The 24,758-nt window shown below is 39.6% G+C and overlaps 1 protein-coding gene across 3 annotated transcripts in view; it reads left to right on the top strand.

Annotated features, from left to right (window-relative positions):
• Positions 1 to 24,758, top strand: part of LIFR (LIF receptor subunit alpha) — a 91,940-nt gene that overhangs the window by 21,266 nt on the left and 45,916 nt on the right. For all 3 annotated transcript variants that reach the window (XM_029216100.1, XM_029216101.1, XM_029216102.1), the window contains exons 2-5: positions 12,048 to 12,208; positions 13,887 to 14,001; positions 16,437 to 16,573; positions 22,637 to 22,800. In XM_029216100.1, the coding sequence (XP_029071933.1) occupies positions 12,067 to 12,208; positions 13,887 to 14,001; positions 16,437 to 16,573; positions 22,637 to 22,800 (558 nt within the window). In that variant the 5' untranslated portion in view covers positions 12,048 to 12,066. The remainder of the gene's footprint in view (positions 1 to 12,047; positions 12,209 to 13,886; positions 14,002 to 16,436; positions 16,574 to 22,636; positions 22,801 to 24,758) is intronic.

Below are 24,758 nucleotides of genomic sequence, written 5' to 3'. Positions count from 1 at the left end.
GCAGGTTCTCATTAGTTACCCATTTTATACATATTCGTGTATACATGTCAATCCCAATCTCCCAATTCATCACACCCCCAAACCCCCACCCCCGACATTTCTCCCCCCGGTGTCCATATGTTTGTTCTCTACATCTGTGTCTCAATTTCTGCCCTGCAAACCGGTTCATCTGTGCCACTTTTCTAGGTTCCACATATATGCGTTAATATACGATATTTATTTTCCTCTTTCTGACTTACTTCACTCAGTATGACAGTCTCTAGATCCAGCCACGTCTCTACAAATGACCCAATTTCGTTCCTTTTTATGGCTGAGTAATATTCCATTGTATATATGTAGCACATCTTTATCCATTCATCCTTCGATGGGCATTTAGGTTGCTTCCGTGTCCTGGGTATTGTAAATAGTGCTGCAATGAACATTGGGTCCATGTGTCTTTTTGAATTATGGTTTTCTCTGGGTATATGTCCAGGAGTGGGATTGCAGGATCTTATGGTAATTCTATTTTTAGTTTTTTAAGGAACCTCCATACTGTTCTCCATAGTATCTGTATCAATTTACATTCCCACCAAGTGCAAGAGGGTTCCCTCTTCTTCACTCCCTCTCCAGCATTTGTTGTTTGTAGACTTTCTGATGATGCCCATTCTTCCTGGTGTGAAGTGATATCTCATGTAGTTTTGATTTGCATTTCTCTACTAATTAGTGATGTTGAGCAGCTTTCCATGTGCTTCTTGGCCATCTGTATGTCTTCTTTGGAGAAATGTCTATTTAGGTCTTCTGACCATTTTTGGATTGGGTTGTTTGTTTTTCTACTATTGAGCTTCATGAGCTGTTTATACATTTTGGAGATTAATCCTTTGTCCATTGATTCATTTGCAAATATTTTCTCCCATTCTGAGGGTTGTCTTTTCATCTTGTTTATGCTTTCCTTTGCTGTGGAAAAGCTTTGAAGTGTCATTAGGTCCCGTTTGTTTACTTTTGTTTTTATTTCCATTACTCTAGGAGGTGGATCAAAAAAGATCTCGCTGTGATTTATGTCAAAGAGTGTTCTTCCTATGTTTTCCTCTAAGAGTTTTATAATGTCCGGTCTTACATTTAGGTCTGTAATCCAGTTTGAGTATATTTTTATGTATGGTGTTAGGGAATGTTCTAATTTCATTCTTTTACATGTAGCTCTCCAGTTTTCCCAGCACCACCTATTGAAGAGACTGTCTTTTCTCCATTGTATATCCTTGCCTCCTTTGTCATAGATTAGTTGACCATAGGTGCGTGGGTTTATCTCTGGGCTTTCTATCCTGTTCCATTGATCTATGTTTCTGTTTTTCTGCCAGTACCATATTGTCTTGACTACTGTAGCTTTGTAGTATAGTCTGAAATCAGGGAGTCTGATTCCTCCAGCTCTGTTTTTTTCCCTCCAGATTGCTTTAGCTATTCGGTGTCTTTTGTGTCTCCATACAAATTTTAAGATATTTTGTTTTAGTTCTGTAAAAAATGTCATGGGTAATTTGATAGGGATTGCACTGAATCTGTAGATTGCTTTGGGTAATATAGTAATTTTCACAATATTGATTCTTCCAATCCAAGAACATGGTATATCTCTCCATCTGTTGGTATCATCTTTAATTTCTTTCATCAGTGTCTTATAGTTTTCTGCATACAGGTCTTTTGTCTCCCTAGGTAGGTTTTTTCCTAGGTATTTTATTCTTTCTGTTGCAGTGGTAAATGGGAGTGTTTCCTTAATATCTCTTTCAGATTTTTCATCATTAATGTATACGAATGCAAGAGATTTCTGTGCATTAATTTTGTATCCTGCAAGTTTACCAAATTCATTGATTAGCCCTAGTAGTGTTCTGGTGACATCTTTAGGGTTTTCGATGTATAGTATCATGTCATCTGCAAACAGTGATAGTTTTACTTCTTCTTTTCCAATATGTATTCCTTTTATTTCTCTGATTGCCGTGGCTAGGACTTCCAAAACTATGTTGAATAATAGTGGTGAGAGTGGACATCCTTGTCTTGTTCCTGATCCTAGAAGAAATGCATTCAGTGTTTCACCATTGAGAATGATATCCTCAGTGGGTTTATCGTATATGGCCTTCACTATATTGAGGTAGGTTCCCTCTGTGCCCACTTTCTGGAGAGTATTTTTCATAAATGGGTGTTGAATTTTGTCAAAAGCTTTTTCTGCATCTATTGAGATGATCGTATGGTTTTTATTCTTCAGTTTGTTAATATGGTGTATCACATTGATTGATTTGCGTATACTGAAGAATCCTTGCATCCCTGGGAGAAATCCCACTTGACATGGTATGTGATCCTTTTAATGTGTTGTTGGATTCTGTTTGCTTGTATTTTGTTGAGGATTTTTGCATCTATATTCATCAGTGATATTGGTGTGTAATTTTCTTTTTTTGTAGTATCTTTCTCTGGTTTTGCTATCAGGGTGATGGTGGCCTCATAGAATGAGTTTGGGAGTGTTCCTTCCTCTGCAATTTTTTGGAAGAGTTTGAGAAGGATGGGTGTTAGCTCTTCTCTAAATGTTTGGTAGAATTCACCTGTGAAGCCATCTGTTCCTGGACTTATGTTTGTTGGAAGATTTTTAATCACAGTTTCAATTTCACTACTTGTGATTGATCTGTTCATATTTTCTATTTCTTCCTGCTTCAGTCTTGGAAGGTTATACCTTTCTAAGAATTTGTCCATTTCTTCCAGGTTGTCCATTTTATTGGCATAGAGTTGCCTGTAGTAGTCTCTTAGGATGCTTTGTATTTCTGTGATGTCTGTTGTAACTTCTCCTTTTTCATTTCTAATTTTATTGATTTGAATCCTCTCCCTCTTTTTCTTGATGAATCTGGCTAATGGTTTATCAATTTTGTTTATCTTCTCAAAGAACCAGCTTTTAGTTTTATTGATCTTTGCTACTGTTTTCTTTGTTTCTATTTCATTTATTTCTGCTCTGGTCTTCATGAGCTCTTTCCTTCTGCTAACTTTGAGTTTTGTTTGTTCTTCTTTCTGTCGTTCCTTTAGGTGTAAGGTTAGATTGTTTACCTGAGATGTTTGTTGTTTCTTGAGGTAGGATTATATTGCTATAAACTTCCCTCTTAGAACTGCTTTTGCTGCATCCCGTAGGTTTTGGATCATCGTGTTCTCATTGTCGTTTGTCTCTAGGTATTTTTTGATTTCCTCTTTGATTTCTTCAGTGATCTCTTGGTTATTTAGTAATGTATTGTTTAGCCTCCATGTGTTTCTGTTTTTTATGTCTTTTTCCCTGTAATTGATTTCTAATGTCATAGTGTTGTGGTCAGAAAAGATGCTTGATATGATTTCAGTTTTGTTAAATGTACTGAGGCTTGATATGTGACACATGATATGATCTCTCCTGGAGAATGTTTCGTGTGCACTTGAGAAGAAACTGTAATCTGCTGTTTCTAGATGGAGTGTCCTATAAATATCAATTAAATCTATGTGGTCTATTGTGTCAGTTAAAGCTTCTGTTTCCTTATTTATTTTCATTTTGGATCATCTGTTCATTGGTGTAAATGAGGTGTTAAATTCCCCCAGTATTATTGTGTTACTGTCAATTTCCGCTTTTATAGCTCTTATCAGTTGCTTTATGTATTGAGGTGCTCCTATGTTGGGAGCATATATATTTATAATTGTTATATCTTCTTCTTGGATTGATCCCTTGATCATTATGTAGTGTCCTTCCTTGTCTCTTGTAACATTTTTTATTTTAAAGTCTATTTTGTCTCATATGAGTATTACTTCTCCAGCTTTCTTTTGATTTCCATTTTCATGGAATACCTTTTTCCACCCTCTCACTTTCACTCTGTATGTTTCCCTAGGTCTGAAGTGGGTGTCTTGTAGACAGCATATATATGGGTTTTGTTTTTGTATCCATTCAGCAAGCCTGTGTCTTTTGGTTGGAGCATTTAATCCATTCATGTTTAAGGTAATTATCGATATATATGTTCCTATTACCCTTTTGTTAATTGTTTTGGGTTTGTTTTTGTAGGTCCTTTTCTTCTCTTGTTTTTCCCACTTAGAGAAGTTCCTTTAGCATTTGCTGTAGCGCTGGTTTCGTGGTGCTGCATTCTCTTAGCTTTTGTTTGTCTGTAACATTTTTGATTTCTCCATCGATTCTGAATTAGATCCTTGTCGGGTAGAGTAATCTTGGTTTTAGGTTCTTCCCTTTCATCACTGTAAGTACATCATGCCACTCCCTTCTGGCTTGTAGAGTTTCTGCTGAGAAATCAGGTGCTAACCTTATGGGAGTTCCCTTGTTTGTTATTTGTCATTTTTCCCTTCCTGTTTTCAGTAATTTTTCTTTGTCTTTAATTTTTGCCAATTTGATTACTGTGTGTCTCGGAGTGTTTCTCCTTGGGTTTATCTTGTATGGGACTCTCTGGCCTTCCTGGACTTGGGTGGCTATTTGCTTTCCCATGTTAGGGAAGTTTTCGACTATAATCTCTTCAAATATTTTCTCTGGTCCTTTCTCGCTTTCTTCTTCTGGGACCCCTATAATGCGAATGTTGTTGTGTTTAATGTTGTCCCAGAGGTCTCTTAGACTGTCTTCATTTCTTTTCATTCTTTTTTCTTTATTCTGTTCCGCATCAGTGAATTCCAGCAGTCTGTCTTCCAGGTCACTTATCCATTCTTCTGCCTCAGTTATTCTGCTGTTGTTTCCTTTTAGTGTAATTTTCATTTCATTTATTGTATTGTACATCTCTCTTTGCTTGTTCTTTAATTTTTCTAGGTCTTTGTTAAACATTTCTTGCATCTTCTCAATCTTTTCCTGCATTTTTTTCTGCGGTCCGGGATCATTTTCACTATCATTATTCTGAATTCTTTTTCTGGAAGGTTGCCTATCTTCACTTCATTTAGTTGTTTTTCTGGGGTTTCATCTTGTTCCTTCATCTGGTACATAGCCCTCTGCCTTCTCATCTCCTCTATCTTTCTGTGAATGTGGTTTTAGTTCCACAGGCTGCAGGCTTGTAGTTCTTCTTGTTTCTGCTGTCTGCCCTCTCTCATTAATGTTCTTATAGTACCCCCAGGTCAAAAGAAGTAACCTAACAGTTCTTTTTATGAAGTAGTAGGTCCAGTCAAATTAATGAGTATTTATGACCTGACACTTTAGTAGCAGTGTCAGAGAATAATGCATATCAACGTAAAGGAAATAATATCTTTATTTTATTCTTAAAAAGCCACGTATATGTACCTGTTTGGGTACCGCACAGCTTCTCAAACCTTAGAAACAGATTGGGCACTGCCACTCTTGTTTCCACCTCTACATTGATTTTTGGTTGGTACTTGTGTTTTATCACAGCATCCAACAAGCCTTCCCTCCCACTTCACAAAGATATGACGTCATTGAGAGGAATGTGGCATGACCTAGTGTTGAAACCAAACTACCTTTAGCTATAGGTTCGCATAGTGTTGGATAGATGTCACTGTGTTTCCTCTGAAATTTTAAAATATGCTGTGGTACGCCAGTTCATTTGCTTCTGTGCCTTGGGGCACTTTAGTGCATGGTTTGGGAACTACAGCCCGAACTTAGCTTCCCAGTGTTGGCAGTACTTGGGTTAGTGGTGAAGCCTGGCAATCAGAGCATAGTGTGCAGACATATACATACTCATTTACATCTTGGTGTTCACTCACCTGTCAGCCAGCTTGAGCTTCGAGTGCTGAGGACCAGGAGCTGTGCTTGGACACTGATGGGGTGGGGGGAAGGGGGAAGTGCCTTACAGTGAACAGGGAGACAGCATTTCCTCTCAAGGAGCTTATAGTCTGTTGGAGGAATTACAGAATTGGGAAGCGATCAGCAAACTTTCTAGTAGGGGCCAGGTCGTCAGTATTTTAGGTTTGCTGACCTTGCAGTCTCTGGGGAATCTGTTCAGTCCCAACATGAGGATGTGAAAGCAGCCTTGGGCAGTATGTAAACAAATGGGTGTGGCTCTGTTCTAGTAAAACTTTATTTACAAAAGCAGAGGTGGATCGAATCTGGCCCACAGGTCACAGTTTGTGCAACCTCTGTAATAGAGATGTAATTAAAGTGTCCTGGAAGCAGAAGAAGGAGCATCAGACCTTTGGGGAAGAGGAAGGTATCACAAAGGTGATAATGAGCTCTTCCTGACTCCCACCAGCAGTCTCCCAGGTGAATTGAGGAGAGGGTGGCAGAAAGGAGTACAGAGGGAACTCCAGGCAGAAGGGAAAACATGTGCAAATGTAAAGAGTCATGAAGGGGTCCGGCAGCTTGGAGAATGGAATCAATTTTAGTGTAACCTGGAATGAGATTGGAGGGGAGGCACAGGGCTGCTTTCCTGGGTTAAAAGAGTTTCATGGATCATTTTTCTCATTTTTGGTTTTCTGCCTCATTTTTTTGGTGAATCATGTCCTCTAGTAGTCTCCAGAGAATGGCTGCAAGGAAGAAATATCTTTTGAGATCTGGCATGTCTTTATAAAATGTATTTTATTCTCTCACTTAATTAATAGTTTGAGTATAGAAGTCAAGCGTGAAAGTAATTTTCACTCGGCTTTTGGAAGACGTTCTCTTTAGCTTTCAGTGCTAAGTCTGTGTTTTCCTCTCCTCCCTGCCTCCCCTCTCCTCCCCCAGAGTGTTTACTGACCACACACCCAGTGTCTCCTGTACACCCGTGGCCCGCTCTGGAGATAGCGCCGTCACCTTCCCCGTGTGACGGTAGAGGGTTCGTGGGGCTTACAGGGCAGTCGCAGAGTCCTGGCTCAGGGAGCTGCTCCCATGTTGCGCTCATTCCTGGGTCCTGGATGGGACCTCCCCCTCCCCCTCCCCCTCCCCCTCCCCCTCCCTGGAAGCTTTTCAGAGCTTCTTTTACGCAGTTATTATGGGTGCTGTACTGTGGAAGGAGTCTTTTTAAATTCATTGTGCTGGGTACTTGGTGGCATCTTTGAGGACTAGATTTTTTCAGTTGAATATGGATTCTGTGTATGTTCTTGTTATTGCAGTTTTCTCTTAATCGGTCTCCTTTAAACACCACTTCCTTCAAGCTTCCCTCTTCCTTCAAACCTTTACGTCTCCCTACACAGTCTGGTCTCCATCTGCCTTCCCAAACTGAGCTTTCCAGTCCGGCCAGGTTGGGGTTTTCCATAGGTACATCTCTCATTTTACTTAAATCCCCACACTTCACTTTAATAATACAGTAGAGTCTACCTACCTGCAAAGTTTCTGTTCCTGGAGAGCATTCCTCAGAGGGCAGTGCTTGAGGAACTTAAGCTCTTGTGAGTAGGCGGATAGGAGTGGGGAGTGGAATTAGGAGAGTGGTTGCTGGTCAGAGTTTTTAAATGATTTTTATGTTCCCTAACAGGAAACAGTGAGAAAAAAAAAAAAGGGACACTAAGGAGGATGGGACTTGGCAGTAGGACACTATCTGCCTTCCCACCTGGCTGTCGGGGTGGCCACCCAGGCACCTCCTCTCCTGCAGGCTCACCGAACTACTTGCACATTTATTTTGCTGTGCTGTGATTAAGCAGCTTTTCTCCTTCCAGTGTTTCATTCCTTCGTGTGTTAATGACAAGGGAGTTATCTCACTGTGGCTACAAGAATAGAGGCTCGGAATAAAGACGCTTTGGGTCGTCTTTGCTCACCGATCTGTGCCTGAGCAGGTGTTTCTCAAGCCCCCTTCCAGGCCGGAGTAGATTCTCACCAGCAGAACGCGCTCACTCACTCTCTGTCATGTTCCTGCTCCCCCTCTGCCCACCTGTCTCCCCTCCACCCCCCGGAAAAGAGAAAACGAGCGTAACAACTAAACAGAACACATCAGGACTGCAGCTTCTGGTGCTCCTCTGCCTTCAGCTTCACTTTTCTCCACTCTTTTTTCTAACTACTGTATCCTCAGCAGAAAAGTCCAGAACCTCACGTAGCCTAGAGGCAGAACTGTCAAAGCCAATGAGAAAGCAAACAGAGCACCTGTGTGCCCACGTTCAAGGGAGGGACCACGCTTATGTGGTTGGTGGCCGAGCCCCGGCTGCTCAGACGCCTAAGACAGAGGGCAGAATACACGCAAAGACACAAGAACTAACAAGCAGAAGACAGATTTTTTTCTTTGTGTTCAATTTTATACATTGATTCTGCATGATCAGTTTTCCTAAACTGAAGCATTTTTTGACATTTTTGAATCCTTTAAAATAATTACATTGAGCAGGATACGAACCTGGTAGCCCTTGGGCAGGATGCAGCCTGAAGGTGTATTTTGTTTGGCCTTTAGAATGTATAAAAATATGAGTTAGTTGCTTATGTTTACAAATTTGAGTATTTCATGTAAAATCCCAGATTTCTACCTAGTCTTGAAAAAGGAAAATCTGGCAAAGCAAGGCCCATTGCTGCCACCTTTAGAGCAGGTGGCTGTCCCCACCAAGGACACAGAGCTCTGGTTGGCACCTGCCTGAGTAGTTTCTTCCCCGTCTCACCCCTTTAGAAATTTACATTTGCATTCTTCTGATGTCAAAAGACAGCTACTCTAATTTTGAAAATTAGCTCCTGAAATTTGATAAAAATGTGCTTTCCTCTAAAGAATAAGCCACTGGTGGGAAAAAAGTAAGTTCTGACAATGCATCTATCAGGAGGGAGCAGGGACAAGTTTTATGGGTCCCTGTTTTCCTGGAGGTGCACTGGAGGGCTCTGTTCATGTATTGTTCCGGCCTCAAATAAGTACATTTGATAGAGGAGTCAGATCTATTACAAGCATAATATAATATGGCCTAATGACTTGCTCAAAGTTTTCTGTGTAAATGTTATAACAAGAAAGTCCTCTTTATCATCTTGCCTGTTTTCAGGTAAGCTGGCCTTGGCGACAGTGCCATTGATTGTTCTATTCCCAAGCACCCCACCCTGACCCTCGCAGACCTGCTCAGTCATGTCCCTCATGGGTGGGGCTGGCACTGTTGGCACAGTGCTGCTGGCACTGCTGACCTTGTGCTTGTGCCTGCCAACAGGAACGGAATATCCCAACTTAACTTGGGGAGGTCTCTCCTAGGTACTCTGGGCAGAGCTTGCCTCCGTGCCACTCCGGTTGAGGCTGAAGCCGGGGAGGTTGGCGGGGGGGTGGATTAAGTGATCTGCACTCAGTCACACCGCTAATTAGTAACGGAGCCAGGATGAGAGCCTTGGCCCACAGTACCCAGTCCCAAGCTCATCCTCAGCCGCCTCCATCCCCCACCTGCCACTTCGTGGGACACACTCCTCTCTCCTAGACAGCTGTAAACTTGTCGTGAGGGATGGTCTCATTTCAGGATAATGTTTAGACAGTCAGTGAATATGGTTTGTGATTATTTTGGTCATGGTTTGGTCTCCTTTATTAAGTTATTCCTGTACACGCCACGTAATTCTATAACTTTAGCAATTGGCATTTTAGACATTCCATGAATACATTTTCATTTTAATAAGTAAGCTCTGCGAAACTGTGATTGAGTAGGAAGTTATTCATCCAGAAAATAATTGTGAACACTTTTGAAATGTATGCTTGTGCCTCGTGTATGTTTGGTCATGATCATTTGTGCTATTGGGATTCGCTTCCCGGGTTTGTGACAGTGCTCAGCAGTAGCCAGGCAGCCATCTTGCTGTTTGCTTTCACTAAGAAACATGTTTCTTGAATCCTCTTGTTGGGTTCCAGTTATTTAGATGTTCGATCACCTTTCCTTTTTCAAGTTCCTGTTTCTCATATCTCTTCTCACATTTTCTATTTCTGTCTTTTGTGTATTCTGAAAGATTACTCAATGTTTCATCTGTCATTAGAAATCTTTTACTATCAGTCAATGTATGTAATGTGTAAGAGTTATTTTTATTTCTGATTATTCCTTTTTCATTGCATCATCTTCTTGTTTTTATGACTGTGCCATGCCCGCTCAGAGAGTACTATTTAGAGGTGATTTTCTTTTTGTTTTTTTTTTGTTTTTTACTTTTCCTATTTCTCACATTATCCCTATTTCCTCTGGGAGTAATCTTTATTTTCCTTTTGGTGATCCTGTTTATCCTGAATTTCTCTTCAATGATTTAGGCTTTCTTATATGTTTTATGATCCTTAGTTGTCTATCCCAATATAAAAATGAGGCAATATTAGGTCTGACAAGGAGTTTTCAGCACATTCGGAGGACTTGTTGTCTGGCAAGCTTCATTCAACAACAGTGGATGTGAACATCATTACTCGGAGGAATCCCTCAGGTTCAGGTGTGGAAGGCTTTCCTCTTTGACACCCATGTCTTTGTTAGCTGCTCTGTGTCCTCAACAATTCTTCTGTGTTCTGTAGGAGAACATTTCTGTTGGGAGTGGGGTGTAGGAGCATGTCAGAGTTGACTTCTATAAACAAATCTTGGAATCCTTGAGCTTCAGCCCCATGAATCACTGCATCCTCCTTCACGCACGCACAGAAGATTTAAGTGGCACCATATCCATCCAGTATTGTTTTTCCGCCAAATCTAGTAGTCATGTTTGCCTTCTCTCTTCTCCCTGTACCTCATATAATACACAAAGTACACTTATAGCACATATATGTTGTTGGCACTATTCCAAGTGCTTTGCATATATTTACTCATTTAATCTTGACAACAAACTTATGAGAAAAATACAGTTATCATCCCTGCTTTACAGATGGGGAAACCGAGGCACAGAGTGGTTAAGGTTACACAGTAGGTGCAAAAGCTGGGATTCAGAGCCTGTGTTTTTAACCACCACTCTGTCCTGCCTATAGTGGATTGATAATACCCTCCATCTCTTGTACAGATCCTGAATCTGACCACCTATCACCACCTCCACTCTTGAAAACCTTAGCAGAGGGTTCTCACCACTGATTATTTCATTTGGACTCTGGTTCTTCTGCCTCTCTTCTCCCCTAGAGTCCGTTCTCTATGTAGCAGCTAGAGAAATCTTCCCAAAGTACAGATCGGTTCATGGATCTCCCCTGATTAAAACACTCCAGTGGCTGCTGCTCATCTCGACCTGTTAAAGCCCTTATCCTTTTGATGACCAAAGGCCCTCTGTGGCCTGGCCAGCCCACCTCCTGTCAGCCCCTCTCCCTGACCTTTGAACCTGGTAAGCTGTCCTTGTCTTAGGTCCTTGTATTTGCTCTTGCTACTCTTTCCCTGATCTTACCATGTCAGTCTTCTCATCAGTCAGATCCCAGCTCAGATGCTAGACCTTCACTCACACACTGTCATGCACATTGACTTACTCGAGTTTTTAAAGTTCGTATCAGGACCTTACCTGTTTATGTATGTGTCTCTAGAACTAGCGTCTAAGCTCCTTGAGGGCAGGGACTTCGTCTAGCTCGGTGTTGCACCTTTGGTGCCTGGAGCAGAGCCTGGCACTCGCTAGGCTGATGGGTATGTTGGGCTGAACAATGCCTCCCTCCGCTGAAGCCCCTCCCTACCACCCGCCAGATGCAGTCACCGCTCGTCTGCGTGCTCTCAGTTTTCAACAGAAATGTGTTGAAATCTCTCGTCTACTGATAGTCCCTTCCCCGTTACAGTTGTTGAAGTGTTTGTTACACTTTAGTCATTTGTATGTCATTGTCAATATTTTTGTCACATCTGCAATCCCCCATATGTGATTAATGACCCTAATTTTTTCTTTAAACTATTTAAATTTATGTAAAATAGAAACTTAATATCACAGTGTACATGGAAAAGAAAACCAACATTACTTGTCATGAAGAAGTGACTATAAAAGTTAATATATACTAATTAAAATTAAAAATGCCATATCACTTAAAATTGTCAAAACCTCAGTTTTATGCACTGCTTTTCTATACTCTAGCAGTACTGGAGTGTTGATAAATATGTGCTCAGTTATAATCTTGAATTTGAAGCCTATCCTGACCCTATAATGGATCCTGGAGCAACAGCTGTGTCCGATTGTCACATCTCCTAAAGCCAGGGTAGCTGAGTCTGGTGTCTCCATGGCTTTAATGTGCAGCATGTTTTGGTATTTGTCAGTATCCATTTTCAGTGTTGATGTGCACAGGATAAGGAGTGTCCTTGGACCAGTTTGAACACCATTTGAAATTCTTCTCCTCATGCAGAACTGACTACATTGCACAGATGATGGACATTTCCTTATGTTTGAAACGACCATCCCGGATGGGGGACAGTAAAAGAATGAGGATGACTTCAAATTTCCAGTGGCTCTTATTAACAGTTCTTCTTCTATATCTAATGAATCAAGTAAACAGCCAGAAAAGAAGTAAGTGCATCAGAGTCAGAGAAAATGAACTGATTGCAATGTCATTACTGTTTTACTTAAGAAGCGATCTTGAGACTTTATTGAACGCTTCAGGTTGTGGTTAAAATCCATTTCTATGTCATTTTTTTTTCATGTACTTCTAGTTTCTTTTAAAAAGGCCCATAAAGATAGATCTAAATATTCTTTCCCCATTAAAAAATTAAGGTATAACTTATATACAGTAAAATTCACCCTTTTAGGATAAAGTTCTGTGAGTTTTGACAGATGCATACAGACATGTATCCACCTGCACAGCCAAGATACAGACCAGTCCGTCATTCCAGAAAATGCCCCTGCTCCTCTGCTGACAGCCCGCCATCCCCACCTCCAGCCAGCACTCGTCTATTTTCTGTCTGTAATTTTGCCTTTCAGAATGTCACATAAATTAAATCCAGATATCTGCTTTAAGAAATATATGATTTGTTTTCATTTTACTTAAAAACGTTAAGAATGTTTGTAGGTGTTATCTAGCTTACTCTATAAAGAGCATTTTCATCCTTCTGCCTCTGAGTTTAGTTTTTATATTATTTCCATAATTAAAGAGGTCTTCTCTTTTCCCCCCAAATTACTACTAAATAACTTTATTATGATTACTAATGATTTCTAATGTGTTTCTAATGTTTTTGTTTTCTGTCTTACATAAAGAGCTTTATAATTCATTGCTGTAGTGAATATGATACCAATCACATGTAAAAATTAAAGAAAAAACCTTTTTAATAGACATTTATATAGAGAATTTGAGATAGAATACCTTTTTCACACTCTTAATTGCTTTTCCCCTCCCTCCCTCTTTTCCTTCCTTCCTTTTGTTCTCTCTCTTTCCCTCCCTCAAGTCCTCTCTCTCCTTTCTTTCTTTTCACTGTCTTTTTAGAATGACAGTTTTTCATTGTATAGTGCTTATGTATTCCATGATCTAATGTTATTTTATAGATGTGAGTAAATACTATTAGGACTGTAATCTTCTGAATTATTTGTTACTTTTCAGTTGTTTAGGCCTACACAAAATATATATTTTTCAGAGACTCATGTGAGTTTATTACTGTTTATGTGATGTGCTTCATAAAAATCTAAAGATTGGCTATGGGATTTCTGTGTAGGTGGCAGTCTGGTAACAAGCTGTGAAGCACTAGTAGTTAGGAGTACTTAGGAGCTGTGTTTGTGGCATAGGAGGCACATAGTTTTTACTTAAAGTCTTAGAGTTTTGTTTTTTTTTTTTTAATTTTACTTTTTTGCAAATGGGGTCACTGGAGACTAAAATTCTCCCAGGCGCTCTCTTGGTCCCTTCATTGAATCCATATAGCCACTCCCTCTATTTATCTTAGTTGTCTGGAAGTGGAATTTTTGAGAGAGGCCTAACCCGTAAGTGGTCTAGTGGTTGACCCACTTTCATCAGTTTACTCACTAGCTTTTTTAAACCAAAGCTACAAAAAGAAATATAAAACCAGTCACCTCCTGTGACTGCAGGTTCATCTCTGCATAAAGAACATGGGCCTTCTGCAGACACATATGCTTGTACTTACGGCTGGGGACGGTTTCACTTGTTGACTTTTACAGTGCAGTTAAATTAATAAGCATTTTGTGTGCATGTGCGTGTGCGTGTGCGTGTGCGTATGTGTGTGTTTTGTTTCTCCTTCTCCAGGGACTCCTCGTGATTTGAAGTGTATAACTAACAATTTACAAGTGTGGGACTGCTCTTGGAGAGCACCCTCTGGAGCAGGCCATGGTGCTGCTTATGAAGTTTGCTTTGAAAACGGGTAATGGAAATACTTTGGTTAATTTATAGTTATAATCTGAAGGTTCTTTGTCTTTAAATTTAGAATATAAAGATTTTATTCTGGAAATTTTTAAAAGAAATTTTCAATCTTAGCTCCCTATTTTCTAAAAATCTGAATCTTACTTCAGTCAGGATAGAAACAAACCCTTCTCCTGGCCACAACTTTGATTCTTTTATTGTGTGAATGTTGAGCATGGGAAACACTTCTCATGGGCTGTGGATTCTGATCGTCTGTGGGGAAGTTTTACTGGTCTATCCTAAACCAGTGCCTACCTGTATCAATGAAGTTCAAGTTTGACTCTGCCTAACAGAAAATGTCAGTAATAGACAGGCACTTACTGTCATGTGAAAGGTCTGGAGTAGGCGGTTCAAGGCCAACGTGGGTGCACATGGCCATGAGAGGCCCAGGTTCCTCTTTTTCATGCTACTCAGCCATCTTGAGGGTGTGATCTCTTGGTTCAAGATGATGCTTCAGGAGTGGCTGTCATGTCTGCCTTCCAGAAAGCGGGAAGGAAATGGTTTGCTTTAGGAAGACTTCTAAGAAGTCCTGTACAACACCTCTGCTTACATCTCATTGGCAGAACTTAGTGCAGTGGCTAAACTTATTTGCATAAGAGGCTAGGTGATGTGTTCTCATAGCTGATGGCAATGTACTCGGATAAACCTGGGGCAGTGTTACTAAGGAAAGGGGGGAAGTGGACATTAGGAGGCAAGTGGTAGGTTCCGTCACACTGCCTTACCGTCTTAGGTAATCTTGGAGTGGCTGCAAGTCCCGGAGCTTGGAGTGGAAGCCTTCGGGCTGTCTGGAAGTCAGAGCACTCTCCTTGCTCCTTCCTAATCCCGGCAGGGCTCTGAGTTGTTTAGCAATTCCAGAGGAGTTCAGTGCAGAGCTCCAAGCACCAGTGTGCTGATAAGTGGTCCTAATGTAAATTGACATAAATGTGGATTTAAATACACTCAGATTTTTTCCCAGTTGGTGTACATTTGTTGAACATTAGTCTAAGTGTGATGGTAATTTATCAGCCAGGACGAGCTTGGTTTTATTGCAGAAACAACCCTCGAATCTTGTGTCCTTACTTTCTGCAGTGAAAATAAAGGATTACTCCTGCTTGTGTTTTGTGTCTATCTTGAGGTCAGCTGGCATCTCTGCCCCTTTTCCCTCCCTCAGGGCCACAGGCCAGGGGGCCCTCATCTCCCAGTGCACCAGGATGGGAGGGGAGCAGAGCCTGCCTGGCTTTTAGAGCCTTCCTGGCTTTTAGAAACTGTGACTTTCACTCACTTTCTCTACAACTAATATCACATGGCCGTGCCTTGTTTCAGAGGAGCAGGGAAGTGCAATCCTCCTGTGAATCCAGAAGGGGAGAATCCGAAAAATCTGGTAAATAGCACTACTGACCACTGCAGAATCCACAGAGAAGAAGTTATCCTGGCTCCAGGAGTTCACGAGAAGCAGAGCATAATGAGGCTGTGGATTAAGCGCTGATGCTAATTGTCTGTGATGGTCTGAGGGAGCGTTGACTAAGGAGTGTGAGGTCCAGAGAGGCTGTCAGAAGCGTGGTGGTGGAGTAGGAATACTCAGTTTTCTCAGCAGAAACAGGACAGAAAGCCATTCCAATCTGAGAGAATATTGGGTACAATGGTATCGATGTATGAAAAAGCATGATTTAGAGAATTCGGGTGGTTTTGTGTTGCTGGCACGTAAAGAAACCCACACACGTGAGGTTAGCCGACCCTTTCAAGTCCTCAGTCCTAAATTCACTTAGGAATGTGAAGAGGCCTGTGCGGGGCAGGGCGGTGATGCAGGAGACACCCAAAGTCCTTTTGCTTGAATTAAAATTTTATGGGAAATTAGAAATGTATGTGAATAACAAAGCGTGTAAACATGCCCTATAAAGATACAGAGGGCCGTGGAACCACAGAAGAAAAATTCACTTTTGTCTGAGAGGTAATGGGTGGGAACTAGAAGCACTTTGAAAGCGGAGCTGATGAGAACATGAGAACGTTTTGTACGAGTGAACCGTGAGGCAAAACAGAGGAGCAGACAAGCTGGTTGAAGCCTCAGTGATGGGGACCCTGTAGTGGTCGGTCCAGAAGGGGGGTGTGGGGGGCAGGGTGTGTGCAAAGGCAGGGTTGGGCGGGGTTTGAAGGCCATGCTAAAGCCCTGAGTTTCTTGATAGAATCGTCTCTGCTTACTCTCTTGACTTTCTGATACAGTCTGGTTATTTTTCCTACCACCACATTGATGGACTTTCCATTTACCTCGCTTTTTTGCAGTCTTAAAATGCGATGTAACCTGTCATATTTTTGTATACAAAAGAACAAAGTATTTTCCACTGAATTTTGTGTTAATCAAGTTTTTATGAAAATTGCGCTCCATTTTATCTGCTAATTAAAATTTGATTTCTTATATTGCAGGTCCCATTCTTGTTATCGATTGGAGAAAAATGTTAAAATCCCAGCTCTTTTACCTGGTGATCATGAAATAACAATAAACCCTTTACATGATTTTGGAAGTTTTATAAGTAAATTCACACTAAATGAAAAAAACGTTTGTAAGTATTTGAAAAGAAAATTGATTTGAAAATAACTCAGAATGGTGCCTTTGTTAGTATTGTGCTGCTTTATAATTGACAGGAATTTACCATTCTTTTATATATTTTGTTAAACTAATATTCTCATTTACCCTGCGACCATACTTCCAATTGTGGAGCATAGTCAAGATCAAGATGGAAGCAAACTCTTCCTCTGGTCAGTCAAATAGACGTCACACAAGTTAAGGTCCTTCCCCCGGTTGGATTCTCTTCTCCTACCCCTCTACTTTGTCGATTCCTGCATGCCTTTCAGAATTCCTCAGCCATCCTTAGGAAATAGTCTTTGATCATCCCCTCCCAGAGGAGACCCCATTCCTTTCTTAAGGTTCCTTTAGGCAGTCTGTATTTCTCTTTTGTGGTATTTCTCACAATTGCATAAATAATTTATTATATAATTAGGTGCTTCCTGTGTATTTCCTCTACAAGAAAATGGGTTCCCTGAGGGCAGAGACTTTGTCTTCTACACCTAGTGTCTAGTCCAGTGCCTTGCACATAGCAGGCATTTTTTATAGATGTGTTGACCGAATGCCTAGGACGTATGTTACAAGCCGGGTGGAAGCATGAAATAAATCCAGGCTCTTGGAGATGGAAATTTTGCCATGCAATGAGACCTTAAAAACTCCAGTGGTCTTGACTCTCTTAATGGTGGGGTAGGCAGGTTTGTTGCCTTCTGACAACTATTATGGGATGGCATCATAATGATATTACAGTGAGTCTTATAAGGATGACTTATTTTGAAGCAAGGGAAAGAAAATATAAGCAACTTGGTGATCTCTCCAATTTTACAGGCAAGGTGCATGTTTGGAGTGGTCTGTGTCTGACATAGCACAGATTTTGAAAGGATAATAGCAAAGCATGCTGTCCAGGGACTTAGAACCGGTCTCATTTTCTGGCTGAAGTATTGTCTGGGTAAAGTGCTACTTAGGGCTGTTTTCAAGATAGAGAAGAGCCATGTTTGTTATTTTCTTTCTGTAGTTGTATGTGAGATACATGTGAGATGGTTTTGTGCAGATCAGCCATGATCCCAATACCCAGGAAGAAATATTGTTAATACTTACATGTGTTCTCTATGTGTGTGTGTGTGTGTGTGTGTGTGTGTGTGTGTATAAACAGTAAACTTTATATTACTTTATTATAGGCTTATCAGAAGATATAGATTTTCAAGTTATTATGTAAATAAATCTACATTATAGCTGCCTAGTATTCCATTGAATGGAGGTACCATAATTACTTTGTCATTGATTTTTTTTTTAGCAAATTGTATTTTATTTTATTTTTAGCAAATTATATATTTTATTAAAAATTTTTTTTACTTATACTATTTTATTATAACCAATTACCACATCCTTTTAAATAGAGGCCTTGTTAAAATTGAACTAGATTGATGTCTTTTTTTTTTCAGTTATACATATACATGTATCTGTTCTTTTAAAAATTCTTTTCCCATTTAGGTTGTTACATAATATTGAGCAGAGTTCCCTGTGCTATGCAGTAGGTCATCCTACTGTTGGTTATCCATTTAAGATACAGCAGTGTGTACATGTCAATTTCAAACCGGGGCGGGGCGGGGGGCGGGAAGTGTGTGGGGGAGGGATAGCTAGGGAGTTTGGGATTGTCATTGATTATTAACATTGAGATTTTTATTTCTAGTCTTTCAGCATTATTACCAATGCTTTAATGAACATTTTTTGCACATATATGTTGCTGGATTTGTGTGATGATTTTCTTAGGCTAAATTACTAGAATTGGGAATGCTACATTAAAGACATCCGCTTTTTATGACTCTTGATGTCCGCTACCAGTTGTTCCCCCCACATTTTGAATCTTTTTGCATTCCCACAGACATCATATTAGAGCCTGCCTGCTTGTCTGCATCCTTGCCAGGACTGGGTATTGTCTCTCTCTCTTAGTTTTGCGATTTCAATCTGATGGCCCCCAAATTATAGCGCTGTTGTTTTTATATTTCTGTGATTACTCTTTTAAATTATCATTTTTATTCTTTTCTGAACTATTTATATCCTTTGTAAATTTTCTCTCATGTTGAAATTCATCTTTTTCCTCATTAGTTCCCAAGAGCTTTCTGTATAGTATGGTTATCACTTCTGTCCTATTTGCTACAAATACTTTTCCAAGTTTAAAATTTAAACTTTGTGGTGTTTTTTTATACCACCGATTTTCATTTTTATATAATAGAATCTCTTGATATTTTTCTTCATGAGTTTTTGGTTTTGTTATCGTGCTTAAATCTTTCATCCATCTGGAATTATTTTGTACTAAGGTATGAGGGAATCTAACTTAATTTTATTCCAGATTTTTAAAAATTTCCCCAGGACTCTGTCAGAGAGCCAGTTTGTGCTGTCTGCTTTTTCAGTAGGGATTGCGAAGGTTCTGTCTGGGAAGCTACTTGAAGATAAGTGTTAGAATTCGAAAGGCAAATCAGGACAGACTCTAGGTGACTTACTTGATTAATAGTTCACTGTTTTTGCATAGCATGTAATTTGTTGACAGCATTTTTAATAATAATGGGCCTCATTGTGAGTTGAATATTAGATTAACAGTATCCTAACACTAAGATATTACTACTGCTACTCAAGTAAGAAAAATACTGATAGGAAAATGAAAAGCAAATTAGATGAATATAAGAGAGGGAGGTGGGTCCATCAGCAAACCTTTGAACACCTGTCATATGCAAGAGATGCTGTGAAATGATAGTGGAGCTGTGCATTAGAAGATTTGGGTTCTTTGGCAGTTTGCTACTAAATAAAAGTATGAGAAATTAAGTTTTCTCCAAATCTTAAGATGCTTTCAAAAGTATACATATAAAGCAAATAAGATGTTTAACACATATACATATATCTAATAAGCTTCTTTTTTTAAATTTTATTTATTTTTGGCTGTGTTGGGCCTTTGTTGCTGCACGTGGGCTTTCTCTAGTTGTGGCAAGCGGGGGCTACTCTTTGTTGCGGTGCGCGGGCTTCTCTTGTTGTGGAGCACGGGCTCTAGGTGCGCAGGCTTCAGTAGTTGCAGCATGCGGGCTCAGTAGTTGTGGCACGCAGGCTTCTAGAGCACGTGGACTTCAGTAGTTGTGACACACGGTCTCAGTAGTTGTGGCTCACGGGCTCTAGAGTGCATACTCAGTAGTTGTGGTGCATGGGCTTAGTTGCTCCGCAGCATGTGGGATCTTCCCCGACCAGGGATTGAACCTATGTCCCCTGCATTGGCAGGCGGATTCTTAACCACTGCGCCACTGGGAAAGTCCCCTCTAATAAGCTTCTAATTGACAAGGGAAAGCACAAAAATAAGTCTTTGTAAGATTTTTAATCTCTAAGTTTCTTAAAATAACCTAAAAATTTGCATCTGTATGAGGCAGAATAAATAATGTGGATCCTATAAAAGAGCTGGGAAAGCTACCATCTTCTGATGTTCTAAGGCAGAAGGGGCATGGAGGTTATGGGTAAAGATAAACCAGCTTTATTTAAAAAATAAACAAGACTGATGAAATTTTTTCTAGCTGCAGAGTTTGTAGTTTCTAGAAAGCAAGCTAACATTGTCCTCAAGTGTATTTTAGCTGGAGAAAAATGCAGATGACAGTTCGTGGGAGCTTAGGGGAACTTCCCTGGCATACAATGAAGAAGTATACTAAGAAGTCGTGAAAAAACTGTGTTTAATCTTTTCATTTGTAATTATGGCTGTTACTGTCTTTAGCTGGAAATATTAGATACGACTTGGGTTTTGAAGAATAGCCCACTGCTATTTAGATAAAATGTTAATTATGTATACTTTTCAGGGAGGGAAGCATTTTAATAGATGAGTGTTGCCTTAATAAAGTACTCTCATGTTTAATAATTTCAAGTTACTACGTTGTGACATCTTGGAACATTTGAAGGATCCGTGTTCTTGGCAGCCTCTGCTCTGTGTGGTTGCCTTGCCACCTTGAACTTGTCCCTCCTGGCACTGAATCAGCTTGTTACTCCTCATTTGCTCCTTCTTTTTTAAAAGCAGTTTCCCACTTAAACTTCTCGTGTAAAGCATCCTCCACTGTCCTTATGTAGCTGTGTAACTGTTGACTGCTGCATATTTTAGGCTTTAATCCACATGTTCTGTTTCCTGTGCAACCCTAAACATTTTACGTAAATCCAGCGTAGAGCACTGTGATCAGTACATTTTAAGTAAGTTTAGTAAAAACTTACTTTTAAGTTCCAGGACTCAGTTATATTACATATAATTTATATTATATTAGTCTGCTTTGCCGTTTTTGTTCTTCAGCACGTTCAGCCACCCTCTCTCTGTCAGCTCTCGCAGTTGTGCTGGAAGTGACTTTACTTAATGGTCCTTGAACTTCGTGGGGCAGCACTAGGATAGATACGGGGCCTGAGAGCCTGTGACTCTGGATTTCTTTCAACTTACCTTCACCTTACTGTCATTTGAGGAGAGCACAGGCAAGAAAGAGCCCTTCATACCAGAAAGCCTGAATTTCATAGAACAGAACAGGCTCATACCTTGTGTGTTTTCCACTGATCCCCACATTTTTCATTAATATACTCATTCCTTATAGGTAGGAAGACTTGAAGATGTTGAAGAATACCTTACTCTTTCGGCTACCTTTTTGTTTTGTTTTTTTTAAGTTTACCAGTTTCTCCCTGTGAGAGGCTCTATCCTTGAGCATGGTTTTTCTCTTAACCTTTTGTACTACAGCTTCAGAGCCTACTGCCCTGCCAGCCTTCTTTCTCAGGAATTGACGGTACCCTCACCAGCATCAAAAGAGCACCAGTGGTCTTTTCTCAGCCTTCCTCTCTGAACTCTGTTTTCTTGGGCCTGGACGGCAACCCATTTCTTTTTATCTCAGTGATCCCAGATTTCCTCTGGTTTCCTTCTGCTTCTACGTCATTCCCTCTCGGGATTCTTGCTGGGGTCTCTGGCTCCTTGAAGGTGTGACTGTGTCACTAGCTCTCAAACAAGCTTCGGCTGTTTTGTGTCGGTGTGTTATGTTCATTTCTGAGCTGCACTCAGCGAGTTCCTCTTGAGTCTGTGTGCACTCTCTGATTGGTCCCCATTCTCACTTACTGTCTGCACCTCCCCCCTCCATTGATGGTCTTTTTTTCCCCAACACTTAGTCATCCATGGCCAGACCCCCACATCTCTTCACAATTGTCCCTGGTTCCTTTTGCCTTTCTTCCTGCTTTCTGGGCTAGTGACTTGAAGAAATCTTAGATGTTTTCATGTCTTGTTATTACTAATCCTTCATTTCTTTGATCCAGTCATTTCTTTGAAATGCCCGTTAGATTTTGTCCTTTCTTTTCCATATATGGCGTCCTGAGCCACATCCTTATTACTATAGCCAGGCTTTCTCCAGCTGTCTCCTGCTGGATCACCTTATCTCTTTCTCAGTCACCTACAGACCTGTTGCACACCACTGCAAACCAGCCTTTCTGAAGGACTCCCCAGATCCTGCCAAGTACTTCTTAGAACCTTGTTGGCTTCCTCAACTCAGTGCTTTGGTCACTACCACGGTCTTGCTGCTGTTTACTGCTGCCTATGCCAGTAGTAGCTCATTGCATCCTCAAGTGGGTAACTTTCCCTAGCATTGCAGGCTGTGACTGGAGATGAGTGGGGAAGGGTGCAGAGAAAACAGATGGAAAGGTTTACCAAGGCCAGCTCTCCATAATCTATACAAAGGGAGCTTTTTTACTTCTCTCCAATGTTGTCTGCTTGGAGATTTCAGACCCAGTGACACTGGCGTGTTGTGGGAACTCAGTTGCTGTTTGTATTAGAAGATGTATTACGGATTTGAAACAGCGGGCTGGTAAATAATTTTCTCAGATTTGGCTGATGAACAACTGGGAGCTGCTTATACAAATAAATACATGTATTTATTCTCTTTCTTCAGTAGGAGGTGCAAGAATTTAATCCTTAATTGTCTTTTGATCAAGAAGTAGAGTTTAACATTAGTTGATTAATGGGATTATAATATGAAAAATAGTTACTTATTTGACTAAGTTTTATCTTTTGTTTCCTTTTTTTAAGCCTTCATTCCAGATGTTCCAGAGATCTTGGATTTGTCTGCTGATTTCTCAACTTCTACATTACACCTAAAGTGGAATGACAAGGGTTCTGTTTTTCCACATCACTCAAATGTCATCTGGGAAATTAAAGTTCTACGTAAAAAGAATATGGAAATCGTAAAATTAGTAAGTTTGAACAAAAATAGTTTTTTTCCTGTGACATTAAAGAAACTGAGTACTTTTTTATAATTTTAAAGTGGCAACAGTGAACCTTTAGATTATTAAAGAAGTAAATCAGATATCCTTTGGGGGTTCATTAAAAACTGTATGCTATGCCTAAAAAACTCACTAAATTAATGAAATAATGTGTAACCATTATAGGAAGTTCAGGAAATTAAGGGAGGATTAATCCATGATTCTGCCACTTGAACATAGTAAACAATATCTTTGTGTATTCCTGTCAAACCTTTTTTATATGCATGTTTTTACATAAATGAAATTAAAAATATACATATAATTTAATTTATATATTACTATAAATTATCTAACACAGACATAAAAATAAACGTTTTGCAACATATTTAGCCATAGTAATTGTTGAGAAATCTATAAGTATAAATCTATAAGTTTGTATAAATCTGTAAGTTGGAATAAATCTATAAGTTTGAATTTATCTGAATCCAAAATAACATTCTTATATTTAATAGTACATGGTTTTTTTATCTAATTTTAAAATCTTGTTTATGAATAGTTTCCTAATGATCCATCTTTAGTTTGTTATTAATCTAAGGAATAGTGAGATATAGCAGTGAAAAGTATTGACAGCTAGTACATGGGAATTCCCTCTTTCATCCTTTTCCTCTTTTCCTCTTTAATGCACTTGAAATATGCCTAGTTACAGACTTAAGAATTAGAAGACCATGATTTTACAGTTTATTTGCCTAAGTACATAGATAAAATAGTAAAGATAATAAATAGGATTATTCTGTATTTCATAGTCACTGTATTATTTTTCCTTTTTGACAACCTATGTATTACATCCTGAAGCAATAGCAGCCATAATTGTAGTTATCTTGTTTCCAATGCTTCTGGCATTCCCCTTCCCGGCACTATTGTGAAAGCTCTCTATATGTTAATAGTTTGCATCTTCACAACAGGCCCCTGGAGGAGGCTCTATTAGCATCACCCCCATTTTACAGATGAAGATACAGAGTCACAGGAAGACATTAAGTGGAGGAGCCAGGAATCAAACCCAGACAGTTGATTCCAGAGTCTGTGCTCTTCCTTAACCAGTACCATCTGTATTGTATTACATAATCAGTATACTTATTTTCATCTAAGATGCCCTCCCTTTCCTTTTCACCTATACAAATTGAATACACATTTCAAGACCCAGGTCAAATCCTATCCCTTATTTTAAAGCCCATTCTAATTACCTCAATGTAAAAATGCTCTCTCTTTTCTTGAGTTTTAATGGCAATTCTTGTGTGTCAGTCCGATTTGCAGCTGACTGTGATATAGCTCTACCTTTGTTGTCTCAAAACTATTACTTATTTAAAATTGTATTGTGTAGCTTTTTTTATGGCCTAACATTTTATATTCTGCGTTACTACTTACTGGCTTAGGATGACTTCTCAAAACCTCCTTTTTCTTATTTGTAAAATGGTGCTAATATTTGCTGTAGTAAATGATATGATATTTATAAAGCTACTAAACAGCTATTAGTTGTTATTACTTCCTTTGGGAGCTAGATGGTTTGTTTGTTTTTTTAACTGACTTAGGGATGCTGGAGTAAGAGGGATACTCTTTGACATGTAAGTGAAATCAAACATAAATGAATAGAAATATTATTCTAAGGTCATGTAACTCATTGCCACAAGGTGTGTAACAAGACAGCAATGGCAAGATAGTAATTCCCTACTTTTTGGAATATGATCTTTGGAGAAAAATCTTTCTATGGGGAAAAATAGCAAGAGGCAAGAAAAATAGAGCTAGAACAAATTAATTTTAAAAAGTTACTCCTGTCCATAGTAAAATATGACATTTTTATTTATAATTATATTATTAGTATTAGTATTTAAGGTAGAATTGCTTATAATCAGTCATTTTATGACAGGTTATAATGCTATTATTTTGTAATAGCT

This window comes from Monodon monoceros, unplaced genomic scaffold, assembly GCF_005190385.1.
Source record: "Monodon monoceros isolate NGI ecotype Baffin Bay Population unplaced genomic scaffold, NGI_Narwhal_1 Super_Scaffold_12, whole genome shotgun sequence".
Classification (NCBI taxonomy): Eukaryota; Metazoa; Chordata; class Mammalia; order Artiodactyla; family Monodontidae; genus Monodon; species Monodon monoceros.
This window is presented reverse-complemented; position numbering and strand designations above follow the sequence as displayed.